The sequence below is a fragment of the Calliphora vicina genome, chromosome 5 (assembly GCF_958450345.1).
Source record: "Calliphora vicina chromosome 5, idCalVici1.1, whole genome shotgun sequence".
In the NCBI taxonomy this organism is placed as follows: Eukaryota; Metazoa; Arthropoda; class Insecta; order Diptera; family Calliphoridae; genus Calliphora; species Calliphora vicina.
In genome coordinates this window covers 95,478,222-95,497,936 of record NC_088784.1, presented here as the reverse complement: position 1 = coordinate 95,497,936, position 19,715 = coordinate 95,478,222, and the positions used below count along the sequence as shown (strand labels likewise).

The following is a 19,715-nucleotide window of genomic DNA, read 5'->3' as shown; positions in this document are numbered from 1 at the left end:
GTAAGATCTTCACCTTCGTGAGAAGGGTATATATACGTTTGTCATTCCGTTTGTAATTTCTACATTTTTCACTTCCGACACTATAAAGTATATATATTCTGGATCCTTATAGATAGCGGAGTCGATTAAGCCATGTCTGTCCGTCTGTCTGTGGAAATCAATTTTCTGAAAACCCCAGATATCTTCGGGATCCAAATCTTCAATAATTCTGTCAGACATGCTTTCGAGAAGTTTCCTATTTAAAATCAGCGAAATCGGTCCACAAATGGCTGAGATATGAGGAAAAAACCAAGACAACCTCGATTTTTGACCTATATCTGGATTACTAAGACATTAATATAGACAATATGGATATCTAATGATAGATATTTCAAAGACATTTGCAACGACGTATATAAGACCATAGTAAGATGGACCTACAATGGGTCAAAATCGAAAAAAAACCCGAATTTTTTTTTCACAAAAAAAATTCAAAAAACAAAAAAAATTTTACCAAAAAAGAACTTCGGCCTGTGGAAAAGTATTGGGTCTTGTAAAAAAGAATTAAAAAATACAGGAAAGGTATCCCACGGATTTTTGGACCATCTCATCCAAAAAAACGGAAGCAACCACCTCGTTAATGGAAAGATTTCCGGATAATGTGGATAAATTTATAAATACCGACTAACATGCTAATATTTTAATGTTTAATAAATTTGTACAATATTTGAATAAATTTACGTATTTTTGAGAATTTTTGAACGGTTTAAGTTTTATTTAACTTAATACAAGTATAAGTTTTTTTTGGCTCACTCTTTAGAAATAAAGCTGTATTAAATAATTTATAATCTTTTTTTATATAGATTCAAAAATTATGCTTAAAAGTATCGGTATTACATATTTTAATATTGAGAAAATAGAAATTGTGATTCGGAAGAGCATATATTTAAAGCTAATAAAGTTAATATTGGGAAAAAGAAAACTAAAATTAAAAAATCTGTGGTCTTATGGAAAAACTAAGTAACTCCACTTTTTGCAAAAATTGAGATAACACCAAAAATCGAAATTTTGATATAGTTTCTCATTTAAAAGTTATTTTTATGTAAACTCCATGCATTTAAAAAAAAAACGAGGTAACTCCATAGTTTCTCAAAAAACAGAAAAATTAGAAGTTTAAAAAAACTAGAAGAGTAACAGCGAAATAGAACAAATTCGGGTAACAAGCTCTTTGGGTCCAAATTTTTAATATAAAAAAAGAAAAAAACTCAGCTTATTTTTGATATATTTTGATAGGAAAACAAGTAAGAGAGCTATATTCGGCTGTGCCGAATTTTATATACACTTCACAAAATTATATTTCAAAATAAAAATTTTAAATATTTTTAGGTTAACAAAAATTTTTTTTTTTCCAAAGTTGTTTTTTAATTTTTTGGAAAAAAAATTTTTCGAATTGTTTTTTCATTTTTTTTTTAATATTTAATATTTGATTTCAACAGACAGACAGACGGACATGGCTTAATCGACTCCGCTATGTATAAGTATCCAGAATATATATACTATAGGGTCGGAAATTAAAAATGTAGAAATTACAAAGGTGAAGGGTATAAAAAGGAACAAATATTTTTTTGGAAAAAACTGAGTAACTCCATTATTTCGTAAAAAAAACGGATACATTAACGTGCTGAGTTATATAGTCAATGTTTTACCACAAATGATTATTAAAGTTGTCTTAATTCCGTTAAATATAAAAATAAATTGAAAAAAAAGTTCTTTTGGAAAAACTAGGTAACTCCATTTTTCAAAAAAACAAGGTAACTGTCGGTTTTAATGTCCAACAATGAGTTCAATGGAACCAGAAATCTTCAACATAAGCATTATCATAAGATCAATATTTTAAGAATTGTTTATGCGTTTAAAAAGTTATATGTGCTTGAAATTGAGCAATTGAACCCCGTTAAAAGACTAACCAATGCGAACTTTGTAAGCAACTTCAAACTTTGTAAGAACCTCTGTATCAAGTTTTAACAGATTTGTTAAAATTGTTCTTTCCTCCCTATATTTAAAATATAATTTATACTTTAATACATAAAATAATTAAAAATTACAATTGAATTCTAATCAGAAATCCATGGTTGGTTGCCTAGGAAAATTACATTTGTTTTATTATAACGAAATACACATACTAGAATCTACACCACCTAGAGTTCTTTTTTTTATATATTTTGAACATCTTTTTGTAAAGAAAGATCATTAGCAAAAGCTCCAGGTAAAATTTAGATTTGTTTTCTTATTATATTTTAATGTATTTAGTTGTTGTATTGTGTTCTAGCAAACAGCTTTTGACTTCCTGGAAGTAAGAACAATAAAACAGCATAAACTTGGCTTAAAGGTCTAATGAAACCCAAAGTTATTATTGCTTGTATTTGAGTATAGTTCACCTCAATATTAGAACTTTATGATTTCGCTTATGTGAATACAGGTTTGGTGGTCGCCTGGTTTTTATAAAAAAATAAGGTTTTTTTAAGCTTTTTATATTCATATGAGTATATATCTGTAGGTCTCTATAGTAGATATTAATATTATTTTTTCTTTTCATCATTAACATTTTATGCTTAACTAAGTGTGACCATCCAAAATGTTGTTAAACCTAGAACGTAGTTTTTTTTCTTTCTTTCTGTAGCATATGAACATCTCAAGTTTTTTTCATTTTTTTGAGCTTCTAAGAAAAAGTTCTTAATGATAGAAAAAAACAGAAACAAAAGATGATTTAATATAATTTCGCCAAGTTTTTGTTTAAAGAATATTACCCCCTTATTAATGTTTCCGGCGCAATTAAATAAGTTTATTTTGTTGCTAATTTAGTTTTCTTTAAAGAACAAAAGTGGCATTATAAATTAAACAAAACAAAAGACTAAAGAAACCAACTTTTGTTAAATGTATTTAATAAACTATGAAATAAACCAGTGTAAATTAGTTAAAAAAACATAATTTAGTTTGTAGTAAGAAAATGTGATAAAACTAATGAGAAAAAAGTTTATCCCATGTTTTTTTATAAAACTTTCAGATGCTCACGTCGCACAGTTGCGCCATTTGAGTTTTTTCGTTGCAAAAATCATAACTTTTGAACCACATAAGATAATCAAAAAATTTAAAAGGCATATGATAGATAATTCATCAGCCTATGAAATGAGTTTTTGGAAATGGTTCTACGCCTTTCTGGTGCCTACTTATGGGTTAGCAAAGTTGAAATTTGTGGAAAAATCAATTTTATGGGAAGTAAAATAAAATATTTTTTAAAATTTTTTAATTTTTTTTAATTTTTTATGTTTCTTTTTAAAGGCTTTTATGATTTAAAATTACTCCAAAAAAATAAAAAAAAAATTTTTTTTAAAAAAAAAATCATTTTTGAAATAATGTCCTTTTTCAAAATTTTACCTCTAGCAAAAAATGGGACAAGAACGGGCAGTTGGAAATTTTTGCATTAGGCAAAGGAATAATCAAAGAACTTATTTTGAAAATATGGCAAATATAGAAATTTACAGTTTTTTTTTTATTTTCCTTCAAAGTTGAAAAATATTGAAAAAATTAATAGTTGGTAAATATCGATTTATCGAATTTTTGTTTATTCTTTTCTTAATAAATATATCTATCAAAAGAATCAAAAATAATGACGATCAGTTACATAGTTTTCGATATATTGTATCTGAAAGCGGACCAAATTACCTAACAATTTTCTGTTTTTTTTTTAAATTTTGAAGGGCTATATCTTCTGAACCAAAAATCTGATTGTAATAAGAATAACATTTTTTAAATCGTTGGACAATTTACTGTAAAAGGGGTATATTCAATATTTTTTAGGGGCACATGAAATTTTGATTTTTGCAATCTCACTTGTTCTACGGGCGTCAGTCACTGTGCGTCACCACAGTAACGAAATTAATTTCGCTTTCGACTTTATTAAACGAATTTTATAATTTTCAAACGAATTTCTTTGATTATTTGAAATTTTGACATAAAAAAAATATGAAAAAATAAAAAATTTTGTGATTCGATATATGTAACTATTGAACATTATAGTGTAAAGAACAAAGTTTTTTTTTGCTTCGAAAATGTTGAAAACAAAAAACCACATTTGCAAAAATCTTACTTGTGATGAAAAATGGATCCATTAGAATAACCCGAAACGTAAGAGATTGTAGGTTAAGCCCGGCCAACCAGCCGAATCGACACAACACCAAATATCCATGACGCTAAGGTAATGCTCTGTATTTGGTGAAGCAAAAGGGTCCTAATTTTAGAGGCTTTTTAAACCACTATACAATTTTGATGTATTTTGGTTCCAGTAGTACAAATATGGTCCAAATTTTAAATTTTTTTGGAAAATTTTGAATTTTTTTAGAAGTTTCTCCACATAATTTATGATAACTCAAAAAGAATTAGTCCGATATTATTAAAATAAACATAGAAAAGTTTAAATTTACATAAGTTTTAATCACTTTTTATATTGCGTTTCAATCTGCTCAAATTGAAATTTTTTTGTTTTAAAAAAATCATGAAAAATCGAAAACGGCAAAAACTGTTCAGTTTTAGTACTTTATCGCAAAGCCACATGTAGTAGGAACAAAATGAGATATTGGTCATAAAAATTTATGGATTCCTTTCGAATTTATTCACAATTATAATAACAAATTGATGCAAAAAATATATTTTTTACGTGAAAATAGCAAATTTTTTTGTTAAAAAAAAATCATGAAAAATCAAAAACATCAGAAATTGTTCAGATTTATTGCTTTATCGCAAAGCCACATGTAATAGGAACAAAATGTGATATTGATCATAAAAATGTATGGATTCCTTTCGAATTTATTCACAATTAAGTGAATTCGCTCATTTTCACAAAATTTAACTTTTTTGTTTGATATACATAAAATTGATTAGTTAATGTTCGTCTTTCGATTGATTGAATTTTAAACAAATTTTCTCCATGCTATGTACAAAATTGTACTTATATATTGTGTTTCAATCGACTTAGTAGTTTCGGAGTTATAGTAACAAATTGAAGCAAAAAAATATATTTTTTACGTTAAAATAACAATTTTTTTTGTTTTAAAAAAAAATCATGAAAAATCGAAAATGGCAAAAATTTTTAAGATTTATTACTTTATCGCAAAGCCAAATGTAATAGGAATAAAATGAGATATTGAGCATAAAAATCGATTGATTATTTTCGAATTTATTCACAATTAAGTGAATTCGCTCATTTTCACAAAATTTTAGTTTTTTGTGTGATATACATAAAATTGAGTAGTTAAAGTTCTTCTTTCGATTGATTGAATTTTGAAATTATTTTCCCCATAGTATGTAAAAATTTTCACATATATATTGCGTTTCAATCGACTTAGTAGTTTCCGTAGTTTCGGAGTTATAATAACAAATTGGAGCAAAAAATATATTTTTTACATGAAAATAAATTTTTTTTTTGTTTTAAAAAAATCATGAAAAATCGAAAACGGCAAAAATGTTTCACATTTATTACTTTATCGCAAAGCCACGTGTAATAGGAATAAAATGAGATATTGATCATAAAAATGTATGGATTATTTTCGAATTTATTCACAATTAAGTGAATTCGCTCATTTTCACAAAATTTTAGTTTTTTGTTTGATATACATGAAATTTATTTTGAAAACATTTTCAAAACAAACTCCCCCCCCCCATATGTACAAATTTTCACACATATTATAGTTATAATATATAGTTATATCAACAAATTGAAGCAAAAAATATATTTTTTACGTAAAAATAGGAAATCTTTTTGTTTTTAAAAAATCATGAAAAATCGAAAACGGAAAAAATTTCAGATGTTTTTGCTTTATCGCAAAACCACATGTAATAGGAACAAAATGAGATATCGATCATAAAAATCTATGGATTTTACTTATTCTAAAATTTGGAATGAAAATCTCAATTTTCATAAAAAGTGGACTTAGCACGTTTGCTTTCTAAGCTATCGATATATGTTTTCCTTATTCATAATTTTGTTTTGAAAACCTTTTAATAAAACAAAAATATGAATAATTATAAATTTATGTCTTTAGTATTTATTATTTACAATGACATTAACACACAATTTAAAACCGCAATTAGTTTTTCCCAATTTGCATTAAATAAAAAAATAATAAGAAAAACACAAATAAATATGTGTTGAAGAATATAAATAAACATGAGCTCATCCTAAGAAAACCCATTTTAATAGAAAGAAATATTTACTAAAAAACAAAATAAATATTAACTAAACCTTCACATATTTATTATATGTTAAAGCCCGGCACCAAACATAAAACAACTAAATAAACAATTTTAAAACTTGACAAGAAAAAAATATAATTTTATTTAATGATTGTACAGAACAAAGGACAGGATGTTTAAAACAGACAGACAGACAAGCAAAATGACTTCATCTTAACTTTACTTTTCTTAAAAAAACGAAAAAAATTAAGATTTACAGATGTCTACATAATAAATAATAATGACACTAAAAATAACATCATAAATATGTGTGGTCTGTAGTTAAATAAACAAAATGAAGATGATAAGTTCTTAACTGAGAAAAAAAAATATTTATATTGAATAATAATAAGCAAATACTAAAGGCAGTTGAAGGATGACTGAAAATAAATAAATAAAATTTCAACTTAACACAACATTCTTGTTAATTTTATTTATTTTCATATTTACATATTGTTATTTTGCTAAATATTCAGTTTTAAAGGTTGTTTTTTCATAACATATTGTAATTTTAATGATTAGTTAGCAATGACTAAATAGAGTTATTTCATCATATTGCTGCATCAGCTGTCAAACACATCAACATCATTATATCCACCACATTGTAGCCATTAGAAAAATAATTTATAAAAGTCATGTTTATACTGGTTGTCTAAACACCTTAATTATTTGCTTTAAATGATTGTTGCTATTATTATTGATATTTTGCTATTTATTTTTTTGTTATTAAATGGTATTTAGAGCTTAGAGTTTTAATAAGGCAACGATTTAAGTATTTGAAACATTTTCCACATGAAATCAAAAGTGTTACAAACTATTTAGTAGATTGAAGTGGCTTAAACGCCAGATATTTGTGTTGTTATACACTTAAACAAATGTGCTAATCAACCAATATTGTAATATTGAGTTAAGCCATAGACAATTTTAAGAAAATAACAATGTGCTTCAAAATAATTGAAATTTCAATACATTTGCCAAAAATGTGGTACTTTTTTTGACCAGAGAAATTTTTTTTTAACTTTGTAGGCACTTTATTTCAAAATATTGTTGTGAAATGATTGTTATTTGAATAAATATTCAGAAATTTTAATTTATTTTAAATAAATTAAAATATTCTTCACTTAAATTATTTGTTAAGTTCCAAAATTGTGGTACTTTTTTGAGCAGGGAAATTGAAAATGAAATTCCCCATTTTTTTTAACTTTGACGGCAATTCATTTTGAAATTTTGTTTAAAATTCCCATTATTTTAATAGATATTTTAAAATCCTGATTTATTCTCAATATAAACATACTTTAATTAATAGTAAAATACCAAAGTTTTGATACTTTTTCGGAACGGGGAAATTGAAGTTTATTTCTCAGCCTTATCAACTTTGATGGCAATTCTTTTTTCGAATTGCCCATGTTCTCTTAATAAATAGTTTAAAATCCCCATTAATTATGCACTAAACATAATATATTAAGTTATACTTCATTTAAATTACCTATTATTTTAATAAATATTTGAAAATTTTCATTAATTCTGAATATAATCAGCTCAATCATGAATAAAAAATCCGCGGGAGTTTTTTCCATTTTCCCATTTTTCCTATTCAAATTCAATGTTAAAAATGGGAAAAGGGAAAAAACTCCCGCAAAATGTTATTAACATATCAAATGTAAATTTTGAATTCAAACACATACTGACTTAACAGAAATTTTTGCGTAACAGATTTTGCACTCATTATATGAAAAAACGTACAAACTTGTCAAATGGGGCAGGTTTGTGGAACTTCTGAGGAGTAAATAAAGTCTTTTAATATAAGTATTTGATATTGTTGAAAACACTATGACTTGAGGATTAATATTTTAGTAAAATTAAATAATTTTTTTAAATTTTGGGACTTCATTTACCTTAAAAACCAAAAAAAAATTCATATGGTGATTTTCCACGAATAAAAATATAAAATTTGAATTAATGTAAAATTTTAACAATTAAAGATAACATAACAAAATTTGGAACCAATATAGATTAAAATGTCTTTAAATCAATGGCATTAGAATTTTTCAAAATTTTTATTTTCAAATACCGAAATTCTTAAAACGGGGAAAATGTGTTCAAAAACTGAGTTTTTTTAGAAAAGTGCCTACTGTGGCGTTATTTACCATGTGATAGTAAAAATACTAAGTACGTATTTAAAAAACATATGGAGTTATACAAATATAGATCTTCTTCGTGGATCGGTGCTTTGCCTTTTTAGAAATTTTTACTCCAACCGAAATTTTTTATTTAAATTGGCCAAGTTTGGATAGGACTGGGGAGTGGTATGTCCGTTTAAGTGAGCCAACTTGTTCTTTACATGCTTTTGCATTAAATTATCTTTCCGGATCATATACAAATTATATATAGTCCCGAAGAAATTTTTTTTCTACAAAAGAAAAACTAAATGGGCTTTTTTGGAGAAAAACTTAAAAAATGCGGTCCTTTTTACAAGTTCCAACTTTGGATGCGTATAATTTTTTATAGGGAAGAGATAACTGTTAGCAAGTTGTTTTTATTTTATTTATAATTTTATCGCCAAAATAGCTGATATCTTAAAAATAAATTTCGACCCTCCGTAGGCCCGCCATATCTAAAAAACCATAAAAAGATCGAGCAAAATTAAAAAAAAGTAAATCAATAAACCTGAATATCTTTTCAACTAATAGAGACAACCTACACTTGTAAGCGTATTTTTTGTAGATCTTCTCAAGGACTATTTATATTCAAAATGTCAGCTCATTCGGATCATAAATGGATTTTTGGGAATTTTTTAAAAAATGTGAGACTTTGAGGGGCCACCCCCACTGATCCTTAATCCGACTACGAAGCTGAACAACTGTAAATCAACACGAAAACAACTCAGCCGAGTAAATTACATGTTTAAAAATTTATTTAAATCCTGACTTTTTATGAATCTGAAAAAGAGCCCTGTTTTCTTTATATGAAAACACAAAATATAAACTGAATTCAGGCCGTTATTAAAAGAAAATGTCTGAGAAATTATGTAAAGTTGAGTGCATTTCTTTTAAGTATTTAAACAAAATAATGTAACTATAAATAATCGTATACAGAGGTTTATTATCTAATTTAATTACAAAACACTTTATATTAATACTGATAAAAAAAACTCCTCCTATTGTTAAAACCATCAATTATCATGATCTCTAACTTTGTTTGTTTTTTTGGTTTTTGCATAAATTAATTTGTTTTATTATATTTATTTTATACTTGATTTTTGTTTATGCCGGCAAAGTCATGTAAGTTCATGGTTTTTGAGGAATCCACATAAACTTGACTGCCAGATTCATTTTATATAATTAGATTTTAATTACCAAACATCTATACAATTTTTTTATTTTTTTCTATTTTATTTGCAAAGATAACTTGACTTCAAAGACTAGTCAGACTATGGGTAGATCAGTGACGATCATCGTACGATCAAGTATAATTATACATGATAGTGTTTTGGCTGTTAAAAGGTGAGATGTTGATGTTGTTTTATTTTTCTTAATTAAACACTAATTATAAGTTAAATACACGTAACAATGTAACTTCATATAAAGTTCATGATAATCTCAAATGCACAATAAAGTTAAACACGAATATAGAAAATAAACAAAAAAAACATTAAGAATTTTTACAAAGTCATTATGTAAAAAATAAATTTAAAAATAAAATAAAGTTCAAAGTCAAAGTTAAGGTAAAGAAACAAACAAACAAAAATCACTTAAGAATTTTAAACATATGACATCATTTTGTTAGTCACACAGACATAATGTAACATTTTAATAGCCAAAAATCTCCACAAAATATAACTTCTTCCATTTATTAAACAATATTTTAAAATGAATGAAAAATAACTAAACGTGTTAATAAATTTATTAACACTTTTTCCTCTAACTTAAACGTTCATTGCACCTGTTTTTAAATATATGAACTCGTAATCGTAAGTATAAATGTATATTTTTTACTGTTTAATTGTTGTTTATTCTGAGTTGTGTTTTTGTTAGAGTTTGACCGTGAATATTCCAAAAATGGTCAACTTACATTTAAAATTGATGAAGGCCTGATTTCATTCATTGAACAAAAATATCAAAACAACAAACGCCTACACTTTAAGTTATTTATAATATTGAGACTTAACTTAAAGAATTTTATTTTTTTCTTTTTATTAAAAGAAAAAGGTAAAATGTTATTTGAAAGTTTTTTCTATCCAGATTTAATCTAAATAGTTAGTTAGCTAATTGTTTCACATTAACACCTGTCAATTTGTTTCTTAAGTATTTTGATTAGTAAATTTAACAAAATAACATTCATTGAATTGATAGAAATCCGTTTTTTTAAACGAAACCGAATATTCAGTAAAAAATCATTATTTTGAATGAAAATAACAGTGCACATTGGGGAAGAATAAAAATTTTTTGAAATAAATCTGGCATTTCTAAAGGGCTGGTCCGATCGGCATGAAATTTGACATGAGCGTGGCCAAATAATATTTGAATTTAATTTATTTAAATGAGCCCTACAAATGCTCCAGAGTCAGTGCTATGGGCGCTCAAAGTTGGGTACCTTCGACATGTACAATTTTTTTTTGTTTCCCATCCGATTTCGAAGATTTTTATATTTTTGGAAAGGGCACGGCTAGGTCTTGTAAAAACGTGTTATTTATCTCTTATAATTGCCGGGTTATAGGTATTTAAAAATTTAAATTTTAAAATTTTGTCATGCCTTGGTCTGCTTTTTTAAAAAAATAGGGCGTACTTTTGAACCGAATGGACTCGAATTTGTTTGTTAGTTAGACAACTAAATTACCATTAATATACAAAAGATTTTAGAGCAATATCAATTATGGATCTAAAAGTATACGATTTTCAATTTAAAAATTAAAAAAAATAGTAAAATTTTTGTTTTTTGTTTTTTGGGCAAAAAGGTTAATAACTCTTTTTTTATAAAAAAAAAAAACTTTCTTTAAGAATATATAACAATTTTATGTTTTTCTGTAATGCATCTTTACGGAGAACATGTCCTATTTTTCGAAAATGTCGTCCCAACCCCCTTCGGATTTTAACCTATTTTTTCATCAAAATTTCAACTTTGTTCTAAAATTACAAAGCTGGGATCAGAAAACGGAAAACAGCTTTAGAAACCCTAATGTGTTCCCTTTTTCCATTTGACAATTAAATAGTTCATGGAATACTTTTTTGAAAAATATGTATAACAAAAAAGCTATTTAATGAGTTTTTGCGAAGATAAACATTTTTCAAATTGAAATTAAAATTTTTAATTATGAATATTTTTTAATTAAATTTTACAGTTATATAGATTTTTCTATTAAAAATGGATAAATAAAAACAAATTTTGAAATTTGTTATCACAAACCCCGCAATTCCCAAAAAAATCCCAACAATAGGATTTTTTTAGGTTTTTGACTATAATATCCATACCAGTGGCCGAAATACCCAATCTAGCGGCGATTTGTTAATAACTTTAAAAACATAAAAAATTGTGAATGATTTTTTTTTTTTTTTAATTTATATATATTTAAATATAATCAATTCATAAAATTTTAAAATTTGTTTCGTTTTTTAAGTATATGGGTACTTCCATATATAAAAAAGCAATAAAATATACATTTTTGACATGACCCTCTCCAATCTTGACGAAATTCGTTATAAAAATTGTATTTTACATGGTTAAGACAAATACAAACTTTTGGATTACTGGACCAAATGGTTCCGGAGATACCAAGTCATGAAAAGTGAAAAATCGTCAAAATCTTACCCGCCGAGTGAATTTTATTGAAATTTAGCATGCGATCTTTGTTTCAAAAAATGTATGGACCAAATTTCTAGACTTTTGTATGAAGCCATATTAAAAAAAGGGTGCGTTTACATTCTGCCATTTTAATTAAAAAACTTAGCAAAAACTTGCAACCAATATTTGAACTTGACATAGATAACAACAAAATTTAAACAAACTATGTAAACAGTTAACCGAATCCGGTCGAATCCATCCTACTTTTATTTTACACAAAATTGGATTTCATAACTAAAAATCTTTTCACAAAGGACATTTTCATTTTCCACTGTTAAGCACTAAAACAGACAATCACAGATCACAAACTAATTATATTTGTTTAATACATTCCTTTTTAATTAAAATGTAATCGCAAATCTTATTAAAAAATTAAATATTTAATTTTTTGCTGTCAACAAAATTGCTCTTGAAAAAAGCAAAAAAGTAATTACTGCACTTGCTGAAACATGTGCTAAGTTTGAACGCTTACAGCTGTGCGAATATAAGGAACAAAACAAAAAAGAAAACAGAAAAAAATCCGTTGAGGTTTATATTTTCAAAAAAAAAATAGTTTGCCGAATTCTGAATTTTAAAATTTCACTAAAGCTCCGCTAGATTACGTATTTCGGCCAATGTGCAGGGGCGGGTTTATAGGTACCCTCTACAAAATAATTAACAGCATATTAGGCCATCTAAAATGGGTATCGACTATGAGATTTGAGAATTTTTGCCCTAAATTTTAATTTTACATTAAGAAAAGTTTTTTTGATGAAACAGGTCCCCTTGTTATCAACAATTTAATTTTTTTTTTCATTTCAAATATATTGTTGTAAAGTTAGCTTTTCAAAAAGTTTAAATTCCTTTTAAATCTTCTTAATATTTTTTTTAGATAACTTAAAAAGAAAAAACGTAATTTTTTTCCAAAAAAAAACAATCGAAAAATTTAAATTTCTGAAATTCAAATGCATATAACTTTGTAATCAGTCATGATTTTTAAAAAAATTTGTATTTTACATATACATTTGTTGTTAGACCAATAAAAGAAAAATAGAGAAAATCGGTAAATATTTGCACCCCCAGTTATTAAAAAACTGGAGTAGGGTAGGTAAAAATGTTGAAAATTTAATTTTCAAATGTAAATATCTGCTAAGCTATAAGAGATAAATGATAGCATTGACAATGTTTTTTGTAATGCTCGATGAGGAGATTATAATTTTTTTCGGAAATCGGAACACAAACGAAGAAATAGGGTAGTTTTAAAAATTAAACATACCCGAGGTGTCCTACTTTGGGGATCACTGGCCGCGCCCCTTGTGGGCCCATGAGATCTAAATTCAAAACTAAAACTCAAAAACACTTCCTCTTTGAAATTTCATTCAAACCGGACTAACGGTTCAGAAGTTATAGATTTATTTCCCTCTTTTTTTCTATACCACTGCACATTGCCGTTTGAGAGTAATTTTAGTGAAAATAGAGATTTTAAATCAAATAACAGAGCTGAAACCATAAAAATAGAGAGTTACATTCGTCTGTTCCGAATCTTGTATATCCACCATCAATATGTAACTTGCATCACGATATTAATAATTAGAAGACTATTATGAATGTTCAAGTCATTTTCTGAAGGGGCCCTTGTATGTGGACTAGGAACGAATGTTAACCGATTTCCGTTATACTTTACAGTATAATTTCTGAATACTTAGAACTAATTTGTGCAACATTTTATCAGGATTGCCGCATAATCAAAATATTTATGACAGATCAAACATAATTCCGGGGTGACATTTGTATCGGGCTAGTGGAAATCGTGGACCGATATTGCCCAATTTCAATACCAAACTAACCTTATCAACAGATATAAGCCAAGGAAATTTACAAAAAAAAAAATATTTTTTCATTAAAAACTACAAAGTTTTTTGAAATAAAATTGTTACTATTAAACTATTATTTAACACTTTAAAATTTAACACTGCTTTAAATGAATAAGGCCTTAAAAAACAACAAGAAAATAATTTCTCTTTTCACCTTAAACTAAACCTTTTTGACATTACAACAAGGTACTTTTTTCTATCATTTATAAAATATGTAAAATTTTGTTTATCTAAGATTAGAAAATTGTTGAAAAGACTTTCAATCAAATACAAATTTTTATATAAAATCAAAATACTCTTGTCATGTTTAGCGCGTTTTATTAAAGTTTGGTTTAGATTATATTAAAACTACCTGATAGCAAGTGATTTAAAATTCTTGTTTGCAAACTTTAAATTATTTTAATAATATAAATAATTTATCTGCCATCACTACACATCATTACTTTCACTATCAAATAACATCTTTAAGCAAACCAGCAAAAAAAAAAACGAAATATATAAATAAATAATATTAATCAAAATGAAATTTTATGTTTAACAAAATTTTAAAAAAATTCTTTGAGAAGTAGTTTAACCACAAAACAAACAAAACTTTCGCCGTCTTAAATAAAAAAATAAATTAATTTTTTTGTTTGTTTTTTTTCTTCTTAAATTAAAATTCCTCAACATTATTTGCAATTCTTAACAAGCTCATGCCAACTAACCAACAACGCCACATATTTACGTGTTTTATTTTATTAATGTGAAATATCAAAACAGATTTGGTTTAATGAATTTAGAATTGAGTAGAGTTTTTTTTATATAAAATAAAAAAAGAGAAAGAAAATTTGTTCAAAGTATGTAGATTAAACCAAATACATTTGAATAACAGAAATGAAAAACTCATATAAGAAACCCAGCACACTTTAACTGGAAATTAGAAATAAATACAATTTTATGGCGCTTTTTTAAATAAAAAAAACGGTTGTTATAAATAGAAAAAAGGGTAGAGCATTTGTCTTACAAGAATATTGATTTGTTTTAAAGACATAAATGTGTTAATAAAAAATATTTTACTACTGAAAGACATATAATGGATTGTAAAAGATTCTTGGAATTATAATTGTAAAATGTTCATAATTTCTATGAACTTGTGTGAAGTATTTAGGATAATATCTTAATATTTATACTTTGGGAATAAATAGGGAACACATCAAGGTTTTCAAAATTGCTTTCCGTTTTCTAATCCCAGCTTTGGAATTTTAGAACATGTGGCCCAAAGTTGAAATTTCCATAAGAAATAGGTCGAATTCCGTAGGGCGTAGAGGCGACATATTCGAAAAATAGGACATGTTTTTTATACCAAAATGTTTTCCGTAAAGATGCTCTACAGAAAAACATAAAATTGTTATAGTTTTTATAATAATAAACCAGAGTTAACCCTCTAACCCGCAAACTTTACAAAGCTAAAAAAAAATTGTCGAATAATTTTTTTTAGTGACCCAATAAACTCAGAACAGCCATCAGAAACTAATTTGCAAATTAAGTTTAGGAACCAGGTTCAAAATGGTGAAGAGTGCCTCAGGGCTTTGTTGACGGTTTAGGTGTAAAAAACAATAATTATGATACGATTTTATTGAAAAACTAATGAAAAAAAGTAAAAGTTAGTAAAATTTTGATTTAAAAAAATCTCACAACATTTCACGTGCTAAAATTATAAAATCACTCACAAAACTGCTGACAGAACAAAAACTAAAAGTCAGAATGCATTTCGTCAAAAAATTATAATTACTTTTTGAGATAATTGTTGTTTTGTAATGCATGCCTTGAGGCTCTTTTGCAGGTTAGAGGGTTAAGCCAACTTTTCGAATCCAACTTTAACGTTTATTTTTAGATCCATAATTGATATTGCTCTGAAATCTTTTGTATATTATTGGTAATTTAGTTGTCTAACTAACAAAAAAAACTCGAGTACATTCGGTCCAAAAGTGTGGCCTATATTTTTAAAAAAGCGGACCAAGGTATGGCAAAATTTTCAATAAATAGCAAATGCAAGCATGTTTTTTCAATACCTAACCGAGGGCTTTTCAAAAATCGGTTGGGAATACAAAAAAAAGTCTTTGAGCCTCCATAGCGTCGCCGCTGAAACATTTGTAGGGTTCATGTTAATAACTTAAACTCAAATACCCCTTGTCTATGCCCATGTCAAATTTTTACCCGATCGGACCAGCCGTTTAGAAATTCCAGATTTATTTCCAAAAAATTTTGATTTTGACCCACTGTGCAATGGTGGAAAATAACTTTTTTCGTGGCAAAAATCCATGAATTAGGCTACGAATTGCTCTCTCATCCGCCCTATTCTCCGTATTTAGCCCTGAGTGACTATTTTTTGTTTCTAAACCTCAAGAAATGACTCATCGGAAAGAGATTTGACTTCAACGATGAAATCTCACAATTTTGATGACCTCGACAAATGTTATTTTTTGGAAGGTATAAACGTTGGACAAAGTGTATGGAGCCAATGGTCATATGAGATAATGACGATTCAAACGATTCTTCCATGGTACGATAATGTTTAGCATCATTATCTCATCTTGGAAAACCCAATTTAATTACAAGGTGTTTATTACTAGATTAAATAGATTTGGATTTTCAAAAGAACAATTTAAATCCAAAAAAAAACTATTTCCTATACAAGTTTCCTCTAACTTTCTCTTCGTTATAAATCTTAAACAAAAAACGGAAGTCAAATGCCTTTATAGATTTTTTTCTAGCTCAAACAAATAGCATTTTAATGATGGCACCTCTCAACTTAATTAGTTAACATGCTAGCAAATACAAAATACTGACTGACGCATTTAGTTTATATCAATTTATTTAAGGTTTTTTGTTTTGATTTCATTTAATATTCTTTCGTTTTTGTTAATATTCTAAACGGTAAACAAGTTTTTAAACAAAAGACACAGTTTACTATTCAAAACATGTGAAAATATTTGGTACAGAATAAAAGACTTAAGAAAATGAATATGAAATTTGTTCGATATTCAAATGCATATGGGATAGTCAGTTTTAAATTTAGAAGATTTAGATTGAGATTTTATTGTTTTACTTTCAAATGACAGGATTTAAAAGCAAAAGTGTTTGTGAAATAAAAATTTAATAACAGATTTCAAAACATTAAAATGATTTGCTCTAGATTCATGAGAGATAAATTGTTTGGATCAATGGTCGGTACTTATAGCCCCCAAGGGCCGAACTTTATCGTTTATTTGCCTGTTAAAAACACTAATGACAACAAAATACAAAATTTTAAAAAAAAATTTAAAATTTAAAAAAAAATGTAATCTTTTAAAAAAAAAATTCTTTAAAAAAAATCGACTTAAAAAATATTTTTCCCGATTTTGATCCATTGTCCGACTTACTATGACCTTATATACGCCGTTACTAAGGCCTTTGAAATATCTATCATTAGATATCCATATCATCTATAATAATGACGTAATAACCCAGATATACAGTGGTTGACTAAACAATGGAAACTTTTCCAAATATTCCATATGTAGCCCAAAATTTAAAATATTTTTTAAAATATTTTTTTTGTTTTTTAGTATTTTACTTGTATAGTTTTATTTATATAAATTAACTGAAAAACAAACAACATAATTAATTATATTCTGAAAAAAGGGAACAAAATTAAAAATATTCACTATTTCGCTACTGACAAAACAATGGAAACTTTCAAACTTCTGCAAGAAAGAAGTGTAAAACGAAAATAATATTTAAAAGAATGATGTAAAAAGCATTGTTTACAGTTATTTTATTTTTAAATTCTGGTAATTTTTCCCAATTTCTTTTTCTAAGTTTTTCGCATAATTGCTTTTTTTCAAAGTTAACGAAAATGGCTAAAGTTTAGTTTTGTGAAGACTTAAAAAATAAAATAATTAACGATTTTAAAGCTGGTTTAAAACAAAAAAGTATCTGTGACAAATATTCAATAAATAAATCAGCAGTTTCAAAAATTATAAAGAAATTTCTTGAGACCGGTTCTGTAAAAACTCAACACTTAGGTGGAAGACCTCGTAAGACTACTCCTAGACAAGATAATTTTATAGCGAGAGAGTTCAAGAAATTCCTAAAAATAACTCCTCGAGAGGTTGTTAATAGCCTAAAATTAGAAATAAGTACCCGAACAGTTAGTCGCAGGGTAAATGAGGCTGGTCTTGGTTGCTATCGTCCTGTGAAAAAAACACTCATTTCTAAAAAGAACTGTTCTGTTCCGTTCTCGTCTACAATTTGCCAGGGATAATTTAAACTGGTCGATACAGAAATGGAATACTGTCCTCTTTTCCGACGAATCCAAATACAATTTAAGAGGCAATGATGGGAGAAAATTTATAAGATCCAAAGTACACAAATAAGACTGTAAAGTTTGGCGGTGGCAATATTATGGTATGGGTATGTTTTTCAGGGCAAGGTATGGGCCCAATTCATAATATAAAAGATACCATGACAGGTATAGGATACAGAACCATATTAAACGATGTTATGTATCCATACGCTGAGGAAAATATGCCCCTAGTTTAGAGATTCCAACACGACAACGAAACACACCTCTAGGGTTATAACTGACTGAATACAATCCCATGTGGTATGTGTTTTGAAGTGGCCTGTCCAATCGCCAGATCTCAATCCCATAGAAAATCTATGGGAAATTGTAGATCGTAAAATAAGGACCCAAAAATACACCAGCAAGGAAGATTTATCGGAGGCGGTTATAAGGGAATGGCAGAATATTTCAAAGGAGACCATTGACTCTTTAATTGGTTCAATGCATCGTCGATGTGTAGCAGTTATAAAAAATAAGGGATACCCAACAAAATATTGATTTATTGCAAAGTTTAGACCATATTTGTTAAAATAATACCTAAGTTTTCATTGTTTTGTCAATGCCGTAATAAAGAAATCTTTTAATTTTTTTTCTCATTTTTAGAATTTAATTAATTATGTCCTTTGTTTTTTGTTAAATTAAAATACTACAAAAATGTTAAACATTTTTAAAAAATTATTTCAGATTTTAGGCCACTAATGAAATATTTGGAAAAGTTTCCATTGTTTTGTTTTCCATTGTAGTTCAAAAATAGGTTCAAAATCGAGGTTGTTTTGGTTTTTTCCTTATATCTCAGCCAATTGTGGGCCGAATATTCTCGATTTTAAATACCAATCGAACCGGGTATATAGCGGATATATTGATGTTTGAATCAAATATGTAAGTGATTTGAGGTCTACGGAAATTTGATTTCAGCATACAGACGGACTTACGGACATGGCTATATCGACTCTGCTATCTATAACGATCCAGAATCCAAAACTTTGTGGGGTCGCAAATGAAAAATGTGGAAATTACATACGGAATGACAAATTTATATATACCCTTGCCACTCATGGCGAAGGGTATAAAAATATTCAAAAGTAGATATAAAATGTCTGTCAAATCTTGTATCAATATATCAGATATACGTTCGAGAATCTGACCATAGATAACTGATACATGTATCAAATAAAACTTACCGTCTCTTGAGGCATGGTATTACAACTACGTAGTGGGAGTTTATAACGTAAGGGGCCGTCATGATCTCTGCAAAAGTAAAAATATTAATTTAAATATTGCCCATGATTCTTAAATATTTAATAAAAAGGGGACCTTCACCGGATTTGTAGAATTGCAACAATTTATTGTTTTAAAAATATTTTCTTCAATACTTTGACAAATTAAACCTC

General features: G+C 27.0%; 1 protein-coding gene across 1 annotated transcript in view; it reads right to left on the bottom strand.

The window, feature by feature from the left end:
* pio (piopio) overlaps positions 1 to 19,715 on the bottom strand; it is a 90,295-nt gene that overhangs the window by 5,749 nt on the left and 64,831 nt on the right. Inside the window, exon 6 of the mRNA XM_065513182.1 lies at positions 19,506 to 19,572. Within this exon, the coding sequence (XP_065369254.1) occupies positions 19,506 to 19,572 (67 nt within the window). The remainder of the gene's footprint in view (positions 1 to 19,505; positions 19,573 to 19,715) is intronic.